Source organism: Neolamprologus brichardi, chromosome 18 (assembly GCF_056152115.1).
Source record: "Neolamprologus brichardi isolate AB-2024 chromosome 18, ASM5615211v1, whole genome shotgun sequence".
Lineage (NCBI taxonomy): Eukaryota > Metazoa > Chordata > Actinopteri > Cichliformes > Cichlidae > Neolamprologus > Neolamprologus brichardi.
In genome coordinates this window covers 522501-533171 of record NC_142121.1, presented here as the reverse complement: position 1 = coordinate 533171, position 10671 = coordinate 522501, and the positions used below count along the sequence as shown (strand labels likewise).

General features: G+C 44.2%; 1 protein-coding gene across 2 annotated transcripts; it reads right to left on the bottom strand.

The window, feature by feature from the left end:
- Positions 1 to 207: 207 nt before the first annotated feature.
- On the bottom strand, positions 208 to 6496 carry LOC148097211 (uncharacterized). Of its 2 annotated transcripts, none has more exons than XM_087831861.1 (3): positions 6208 to 6496; positions 5149 to 5427; positions 208 to 1720 (listed from the first exon to the last, which is right to left on the bottom strand). In XM_087831861.1, exons 1-3 carry the CDS (start codon positions 6377 to 6379, stop codon positions 534 to 536), a joined length of 1638 nt encoding a protein of 545 aa, XP_087687987.1. In that variant the 5' UTR covers positions 6380 to 6496; the 3' UTR covers positions 208 to 533. The 2 variants fall into 2 exon arrangements, with proteins under 2 accessions (XP_087687987.1, XP_087687988.1); XM_087831862.1 differs by having other exon boundaries at positions 208 to 1688; positions 5387 to 5427.
- Between the last annotated feature and the right edge of the window lie 4175 nt (positions 6497 to 10671).

The window sequence follows — 10671 nt, the reverse complement described above, 5'->3', positions numbered from 1 at the left end:
TTACTCCACGAGGATCATGACTAAGGTAGCCATAATGATCTGAATATCCATCAAGCGGTGCGGCTTCGTAGCTTCGTAGCTTACCAAAGTCGTACTAAAACATTTATTGACAGATTTTTGAGCGCTGTGTACCACATAAAAATCTGGTTGAGGTCAGTAAGCACAACCAGAATTCATACATAAGGTACACTGGATTATAAAGCGCACTGTCGATTTTTGAGAAAATTAAAGGATTTTAAGTTTGCCTTATACTCCAAAAAATATGGTACATAAGGTTACAGATTTTTAGGATTGCCTCTAAAGGCTGAAAAGAAACCCCAAAACAAGTGGATGAAATCAAAAAATAAATGAACGCATGAGAAGAAACAACGTGCTCTAAACAGACCATTACAGACTAAAGCAGGCAGAAAGGGCCAGAGGGATTCTGAGTCTCAAATAAAACAGTGACCACAAACAGGAATACAGCATAAAAGACAGATATTTCTGGAAAACAACAACCTGTGAGAGTTCTCATGCAGTCTATCAAATTCCCACTAAAATGTTTTATGAGCCTCTGGCTTCTCACCTGTGTGAGTTTTCTTGTGATACATCAATATACTTTTTTGACTGAAACTTTTCCCACATGTATCACAGGTATATGGCCTCTCACCTGTGTGAGTTTTCTTGTGAATATACAAACGACTGCTTGAACTGAAACGTTTCCCACATGTATCACAGGGATATGGCCTCTCACCTGTGTGAGTTCTCATGTGAATATACAAATGACTGCTTCGAGTAAAACTTTTCCCACATGTATCACAGGGATATGGCCTCTCACCTGTGTGAGTGATAAGGTGGTATTTCCAGGTACTTCTATCAGTGAAGCTTTTGCCACATGTGTCACAAGCAAACAGCTTTTCACCTGTGTGGGTTTTCTTGTGAATATACAAATTACTGCTTTGACTGAAGCTTTTCCCACATGTATCACAGTGATATGGCTTCTCACCTGTGTGGGTTCTCATGTGGATATACAAAGTACTGCTTCGACTGAAACTTTTCCCACACGTATCACAGGGATATGGCCTCTCACCTGTGTGGGTTCTCATGTGATCATATAAATTACTGCTTCGACTGAAACTTCTCCCACATGTATCACAGGGATATGGCCTCTCACCTGTGTGGGTTACAAGGTGACGTTTCCACGTACTTCTAGCTCTGAAACTTTTCCCACAGGTATCACAAGAATACGGTTTCACATCAGTGTGGGGTTTCTTTTTTTGGGATTGACTCTTGATGGATTTTTGGCAAACACCAGACTCTCTACCTGTGGCAGCATTGCAGGGACTCTCTGACACAGTCCAGCTCTCTACATCATCATGACTTCTGTCTCGCTTCTGTCTCTTCTTTGGCACTGAGGTCACAGTTTCACTTAACCCTGACTCTTCACACTTGCTGGATTCTTCATCCGTGCTTTCACTTTGAGGAGAGTCATCACAGAGGAGCTGCTCCTCGTCTCCTCCTGGTTTACTGTGCTCTCCTTCCTCAGCAGCAGTCACCATAAAGGTATCCGTCTCCTCCTTCAGTCCCAGCTGCTCTCCCTCCTGACTGCTGCACAGTTCCTCCTGTTCCTCTTTAATCTGTGGAGCTTCTGGTTCCTCCACACTGGAGCTCCTCTCCTGGTTCCAGAGCTGCTGCTCAGGGAGAACCTCCTCCTCCTCACGGACCTCCTGCTTTGGGACGTCTGGAGCGACAGAAGAAAGAAGTTACTGATGCAACCGCAGAAACATTAACAGGACTTTACAGGATGACTGCATCACTCATGAATGTGGACAGGCACCTGAGTTCACCTGTGTCGTGGTTTAAAAGCCACAAAGACGCTGTGTTTAGAGAAAATGGGTCTCAATTGTTCCCATACTGCTGACACATACGGGATCACTGAGGGTTTTTTCTTCTCCAGCTTTGACCAAAGTCCAGCTGGGATAACCACAGGGTCAGCTTTTAGATGTCCCCCATTGCTGATGGAAATCTCACAGTCTAAGAAGGCTAACCTGCCTTTCATATCCTCCCTGGTGAATTTGATGTGTCAGTCCACCGAATTAATGTGATCCGTGAATTGTGGTACGTCCTGAGATTTGATTTTCACACAGGTGTCACCTTCGGCACAAACGATTATTCTGATAGTTGGCTAATCACCGATTATTTTTGCGATTAGTCGACTAATCAGATCATGAATCCACCAGCATGTTGGCTCTTATATAACTATCATTAGCTTACAGCTTGAAGTGTTTAAGATATGTGCTAACTAAAAATAAAGACAAGATGATAGTTTATTAAACTTTTAATGACATTTGCAGATTGTTTCGGTGAAGTTAAGTAAACTCAGCCGTCTGCTCCTTTCTATCTAAAATATAACAGGACACTGGAGTAAATTCTCAAACATCTCACACTTCTGTTTAGTCAGTTTTCTGCTTGACGTTTATTCAGCTGTGTGAAAAGTAGAGATGGCACGATACCACTTTTATGTCCGATACTGATATCATAAATTTGGATATCGGCAGATATCAATATCGTGTATTTTTTAATCAATAAAACAGTTTTTAATATCTTGCTGCATTTTGTATAAGTTCATACTCCAGTTTAAATAAACAACAACACTAAAGCTATTCTGTTATACCTGTATGTAAAAAACACACTGCAGCCAAAATATTTCATAGTTCAGCAAAACTGATCAATCTAATAAACTTAAACCTCCATCCTCCTATTCTGGTATTTTAAAGAGTACTTAGCAGAAATATTAAACAGCCTGACTAATAGGGTTGCAAACTCCCAGCAACCAAAAAAAAATGCACAGAAATAAATTATTTTTCAAGAATAATTAAATAGATTCAACATCTTTCTTCAACAGAGCTGCAGACTGCACAGATGGTTCCCAAAGGAAAAAGTACTGTAGCTTACTAGGGTATATTAGACTTAACAGTTACTATATACAGTAATGGACTTCTATACATTTTACATCAGATTAAAACTTTGGGTGTGAGATTCAGATAATTATTTATTAAAAGCTCGACATTTTAAATGAGAATAAGAAAGAAAAGTATGTCTTTGTGCCCCCTTTTCCCTGTTCATGCCCTATCGGCCCCCCTGGCTACACTTTGCTAGCTCCGCCCCTGCACAGTTACGTCAGCTGTAGAAAAAGATCCTGGTGTAGAAAGTGTTATGAATAAACATATTCTCATATTGTCTAATTATATTGTTTTATGTACTTTAATAATGAAGGCTTGAAAAGGCCACTTTTGACTCAAACTAAGTGCTCAGCCACTGAAAAACAGGAAGTTAGTGTGCAGCTGTACAAGTATATTAATAAACACAGGAAACTACACAGAAAAGAGGAACTACTAACATATAAGGATTTGTTTGTATCGAAACTGTGACGTGTAAAGTACCAAAATAACACCTTTATGAGACACATGTTTAGCTTCTAATGTCAGAGATTCTGCAGCTGGCTTTGGGCTGTGCAGGCAAGATGATTGAATAAAGAACTATAAATGTTTGGACCACTCTGGGTTTTCTCTGCTCGGTCATGGGGATCAAAGAATTGGGTTTAATATTTAATAAAATCTAACAACAGCTCATCAAGCTTAAACGTGCTGCTGTTGTTTATCTGCTGGTTTCCTCTTTCTGGTGCAAAGTGGGCGATAAACTAACAAGAGAGACGATCAGCTGATCATTGATCAGTTTCATGATTGAAGTAGAAACAGGAGAGAGAGAGAGGCAGTCGCTCCATAGTTAGCCAACTAACACAAAGGGGCGCTGCTCTGTTTTAACTCTGTTCTTAACCGTGGTTTTTTTGCCGAGATGAGATCTTCTCCACCTCAGTTTTATTGTTGTTGGCGATATTCACCTGGAGTCTTTCACTCTCACTGACAATCACTTATACACACACGAGGAACTGTTGGTGGTCCTGTTTGTCTATGTACGACTCTTCTAATGCTCAGATGTGATTCTTGGTGAGGATTTATTTGCCCGGTTGAAGACTAATTTTGGAAAGCCCCGCCGCTTGAGAAAACGTGGAAACAAAGGCAGCGTGCGTCGGCGTGTAAGAAAACTTCGGAGGAAGAATCGTGTCTCTGCTTTCTGTGATTCTGGCCAACGTCCAGTCTCTTAGGAACAAAACGGATGAATTACAGGGAAATGTGCTTCATCTACGGGAACACGGGGAGGCTGATGGCGCTTACCGAGACGTGGCTGACTGATATGACAGTGACACTTCACTGTGAATCAGCGGCTTTGGGAGCCCTGTCAGATCGGATTTTATTCTTGGTGATTTTAACAATTGTAATCTTAAGAAATCACTGAACATTTCTTTCAACATCTCACTCGTCCTACAAGGAATAACAAAACGCTGGATTTGTGTTATGGACCAATTAAGGGGCACATAAGTCTGTGGCCGGACCTGCGCTAAGATCACAATGTTGTTCATCTCCTCCCTGCTTACAGATCTGTGGTTAGGAGGGAGCAGGTGAAGCGGACTAATGTCTGGACAAAAGACAGTTGTGTTGCCCTTCAGGATGTTTTGATTGCACTGACTGGTCCTTGTTTCAAGAGAGCACTTCACTGATGTGGTGTGTAGCTACATCTGTTTCTGCAAACACTCTGTGGTTCCAGTCACCTTTCTCACTCACTATGTATTAACAGACCTCTCTGCATTGAATCATATCTGTTATTAATCTCTGTCTCTCTTCCACAGCATGTCTTTATCCTGTCTTCCTTCTCTCACCCCAACCAATCACAGCAGATGGCCCCGCCCCTCCCTGAGCCTGGTTCTGCTGGAGGTTTCTTCCTGTTAAAAGGGAGTTTTTCCTTCCCACTGTCGCCAAAGTGCTGCTCATAGGGGGTCATATGATTGTTGGGTTTTTCTCTGTATCTATGAAGCGCCTTGAGGCGACTTTTGTTGTGATTTGGCGCTATATAAATAAAATTGAATTGAATTGAAGTGTGAGAGGAAAACCCCAACCCTGCCTCACAGCAGCGTCCTCGGGTGAGTTTAAAGCTGAATGTTTGTTTAAACAGAGACACATCCACCTTCTGTCGTCCAGAAACATCCCTGCAGCCTCAAAGTAAACGTCCCACAGAGCTGTGATCAGGATCCTCCCTCAGAGGGACACTCACCTGTCCTGTGCAGCTTGATTTCGGGTTTCCAGGTGATATCCAGCAGTCTGCGCTGACGCTCCATCTCTTCCTCGTACTGCACAGGATCATTATGAACTTCAGGCTCCTCCTTCAGTCCCAGCTGCTCTCCCTCCTGACTGCTGCACAGTTCCTCCTCTTCCTCTTTAATCTGTGGAGCTTCTGGTTCCTCCACACTGGAGCTCCTCTCCTGGTTCCAGAGCTGCTGCTCAGGGAGAACCTCCTCCTCCTCCTCCTCACAGACCTGCTGCTGTGGGACGTCTGGAGGACAGAAGAAAGAAGTCACAACCACAGAAACATTAACAGGACTTTACAGCATGACTGCGTCGCTCGTGTGTGAGAGTAAAGCCGTCCAATCAGCTGTAAGTCACTGATCTCAGATCTGCATTTATTCAGACAAACATCTGGAAGGTGAAGCCCCCTCAGCACAGCAGCAGCACCGCACTGCCACTACACTTCATAAATTCAATATCAGCTTTCACTGTGCGAGGCTGCACATTAAACTCTGTGTCACTTCTTTCAGTCGCGTCCGTGACTCTGAACAACAACATGGTTTGTTTTTCTCACACGTGTGGAAATGTGACCACGGGAACCGTGCACGTGCTGTGGACGACTTTAGCTTTTATGTGACATCATCACAAAGGGCCCGGGCGACCACTCTAACGTCACTGATGGAGAAATAAAAAAGACTGATTGTTATGACGTTAACACTGAACTCTTTACAGCAGAAGAAGAAAGGAAATCAAGGAAAAACCTTTTCAGGCTGGATTACTGAGTTTAGAAGGTGCACCTGAACGCACCATCAAACACACGTTTCACCGCCAAACAAAAAGTTTTTCAAACGATTCACAGGATTGAGTGATGGATGCAGGTCAGAGAAAAGCTCAGATCAGGCTGATTTCAGCGCCTGCTGTTTGAATGGAGCGCAGTGCAGTCCTGTCCTCTGTTTGCTCTTTGTTAGCTCACATCTCCAAAAAGTCCTCACAATCAGAAACGTCCCGCAGAGCTGTGATCAGGATCCTCCCTCAGAGGGACACTCACCTGTCCTGTGCAGCTTGATTTCGGGTTTCCAGGTGATATCCAGCAGTCTGCGCTGACGGTCGATCTCTTCCTCGTACTGGACGATCGTTTTTTCAAACTCCAAGAATATTTGTTCAGCAGCAGCAGTTAGTCGCTCGTTGATAAACTCTCTCAGATACTGAACTGAAGGCATTGTTGCTGCCACAGCTCACACACTCAGCTCACACACAGCACAAAGCCTCCAAAAGTTCACGCTGGAACAACCAAACTGCCGCCTTTTAAAAATGTTTACTTCCGCCTGTGTCCCGCTCTAAAGTTCCGGCAGGAAGAGGATGTTCAAATACTTTGTTCCGCTTGGAATAAACGTCCTTTTTTCTTCCTAAAACCTATTTAAATGCACCAAACTGAGCCATAAATACATAAACAGCGTGTTATAAATAATAAAGGACAGAAAATGGAAAGAAAAGGCCTCATTCACATCTTTAAAATCGTTGACAGCCTGACTCAGATTCATCAGACAGAAGACAAACTGGCTGTGTTGTATAATGTTGGTGTAATAGGGAACGGATTGGTTTTTATACCAGGAGGGGGCGCTGTATTTTAGAGGAGCAACAGGGTAGCACACATTAATTGTCCCAAAATTTCATCTTGAAAATTAATGATCACATCATAAATTACAGGAACAAGGCAATGAACTTGGGCGTGTGGTTCGACACAGCTCTGCTTTTAGTCTCATGTGAAAGAGACAACAAGGACCGCCTGTTATCACCTAGGGAACGTTGCTAATATCACGTGACACTGCACAGGTTCTTGTCCATGCATTGATTTGCACATCGATTATTGTAACGCTCTTTTTTCTGGGTTACTGAGGTTTACAGATGTTACAAAATGCAGCTGCTCACATTTTAACCAAAACTGCGAAATGTGAGTGCATTACCCCAGGACTCAAAGGTCCTGTTGCTCAACTACAGACTTTAAATGGTTTGGCGCCTTCATATCTCTCTGAGCTTTTGCACCTCTACGTTGCGTCCTGTGCTCTCCGATCTCAGGATACTGACCTAAGAGTTCCTAAAGCATGAAAAAAAAAATATTGGGGAGCGAGCTTTTTTCTTTTGTGCCACATTTTTGTGGAACAACCTCCCTCAAGATATTAGGCCGGGAAGGTCATCCAGGTCATCGTAGTCTAAGGAGCTTGCAAAGAAAAGCGTCTGGACTTCTTTAAGGTGCTTGAAGACGTTTCATCCGAGAAGCTTCTTCAGATCTAAGGTCAAATGGTGGAGAGTCCCAGATATAAGCCCTGTGGGAGTTTCCCCCCACAGAGGGACAATGGACCCCCAATGATCCTCTACCAAATCCCACAACACAAGGTGTGAAAACAGGTGTAGGTCACAGTACGGGAATATTCTCAATAAAAGACAAGTGACCTCAGCAAAGCGCTCTAAGGAAACAAAAGCCAGGACGAACACTGATGAGAGCTCATCCATGTGCTCAACATGACCACAGAAGATGAGCTGCTGCTACGATGCAAAGACAGAATCAAGAGCAACTATAAATGTGCTGCACACAGTATTTGTTAACTGTGAACTTACCGATCAGCACATGTACTGGCATGCAAGATTAAATCATCTGCAGACAACGATTTCCACAAACAGGACAAGTAGGAGAAGGAGGCAGCACGGTGGCACGGTGGTTAGCACTGTTGCCGCACAGCAAGAAGGTCCTGAGTTCAATTCCACCATCAGGTCTTTCTGTGTGGAGTTTGCATGTTCTCCCCGTGTTTACGTGGGTTCCCTCCGGGTACTCCGGCTTCCTCCCACCGTCCAAAGACATGCAGCTTGTGGGGATAGGTTAATTGGAAAATCCAAATTGCCATTAGGTGTGTGCGAGGGAATGTGAGTGCGAATGGTTGTCTGTCCCTGTGTGTTGGCCCTGCGACAGACTGGCGACCTGTCCAGGGTGTACCCTGCCTCTCGCCCTATGACAGCTGGGATAGGCTCCAGCGCCCCCCGCGACCCTGAAAAGGAGAAGCGGAAGCGAATGGATGGATGGAGGACAAGAAGGCTGAAGAGGACACTGCAGCTAGCATGCCTATTTAAAGTCCAAATCTTGCACAAACTGCTGCAGCTAATTAGCAAATATTGAAACAATTGAACAACAATGTGAATTTTGTACTCTGCATATTACAGTGTGAACTACAGCTGCAGCTGTGCCGGGTCAGTCATGCTTTCACACTCAGCTCACTGGGAACGGCATACACTATTACACTTTTATGGTGAGTACATGCTGCTCACAGTTTCCATTGACACCAAACCTTACAGCTGTTTTCAGCACATGCATCGACTTTAAAATAAAAGGACTCTTGCATGTCACCGAGTGAAGCATAATCTTCTGCCCTGCCAACTTATGAAGCTTTGCTGTTTAGTACACGTGGTAGTGATGTTAGTTTTACTGGTGAATCTGGCTTACGTAAAAAAAGGTTTAAATGTGACTAACAAGTAACTGAGGAGGCATCGTCACACCACAGGTCTTCCACTGAGACATTTTGCTGAATTTGCAGCATCATGTGGAAGATGTGTAGCATCAGCTTGGAGAGGCACAATATAAAGTGTATGCTTTCCATTGTTGGTGGCCGTCCCTGTAGATTTCTCTGAACAGAAGTAATGCATTCACAGCAGTTTTGCTACAGGCTGAGAACAGTTTTATCAAACTGTTGAATGGATCACAAGACAAAAACAAAACCACATTCATATTCACAGTTCAAGTTTTAGGACAATGGTGGTGAGTTTCAAATTGCATTTCATAAGATAAGATTTTAACCGTTGGATGGGTGAAAACACAATCAAATGCCTTGTAGAGCTTATTGAGACTCAGTGGGCCCGGAGATGCTGTGTGGGTGACGCAGAAGAGTTTATGAAAATGGATAGCATGATGAATATATTCACCATTTTCATAAGTAAAAGTTATTTATATAGCGCTTTTCACAGATAAAGATCACAAAGTGCTTTACAACAGAATGGAAATACAACAAATAACAATGTAAAACAGTCAAATACAACATAAAAACAACCGTTCATGTATCCGATTGTCTCTCCAGACGTCCCACAGCAGCCTGTCTGTGAGGAGGAGGAGGTTCTCCCTGAGCAGCAGCTCTGGAACCAGGAGAGGAGCTCCAGTGTGGAGCAGGAGGAACCAGAAGCTCCACAGATTAAAGAGGAACAGGAGGAACTGTGCAGCAGTCAGGAGGGAGAGCAGCTGGGACTGAAGCAGGAGACGGATACCTTCATGGTGACTGTTGTTGAGGAAGGAGAGCACAGTGAACCAGGAGGAGACGAGGAGCAGCTCCTCTGTGATGACTCTCCTCAAAGTGAAAGCACAGATGAAGAATCCAGCAAGTGTGAAGAGTCAGGGTTAAGTGAAACTGAGACTCAGTACCAAAGAAGAGGCAGAAGTGAGACAGACGTCAGGATGATGTGGAGAGCTGGACTGTGTCAGAGAGTCCCTGCAATGCTGCCACAGGTAGAGGGTCTGATGTTTGCCAAAAATCCATCAAGAGTCAATCCCAAAGAAAGAAACTTGTTTAAATCCTTCAAAACATGGGAAAAGCTTCAGGTTGAAAAAGACCTGGAAACACCACATGAGGACTCTCACAGGTGAGAGGCTGGAGTTGTACAAACAACCATTGTAATCACACTCTTAGAGATGGAGACACTGAGCTGGTCCCGAGCCAGCTAAGACATAGAGTCTCTCCATTATGTCCAGATGGACCACAGCGAGTGCAGGAGATCTGAGAGCTGCTGAGGGATCTCTGAGTCAGTGAGTGATGGCAGAAGATGTTCACTCGGTAACAGACTTGACTGGGATCTTCAGGGAAAGGTGAGACGAGGCAGCCGTCTATGAGCAGATCTCCAGTCTGCTGAGTGAAGCATTCGTGTTGCAAAGCGACACAGTGAAACATGTAACGCTTGAACTTCAGGTGCGTGGGTCAAGCCGGGACGCTGTCATCCTGAAGGCAGAAGCTGCAAAACATCCAGGAAACATCATCTTCATCGTAACTGAATCTAACGATCCATCTGTGATCCTGAGACCCTCTGTGATCCTGAGACCCTCTGTGATCCTGAGACCCTCTGTGACCCAGGCTCAGCATCCACACAAACCTTTTGATTATTTCACACAAACTATCACAAACAACAGCTGTGAGCTGCGTGGTGATCCTATCAAAGGAAATGTTCTGACACCGAGGGCTGGCATCACACGCAGGTACAAAGGAGACTTTCATCTGCTCTCACCTGTGCTGAGCAGACACCTGTGCTACATGCTGACATGAGCCCTGAAAGTTTACCCAGAATGCACTTTGTGTGTGAAGCTTCATGCAGGGAAAAACCAGATCAAACATCCAGGCTCCTCTGCGTCACACCGCCATAGGTCCAACACTCCCACACTCACAGATGTTCAGGCTCTTGGAGTGGCTGTAAAACTGATCTGAGT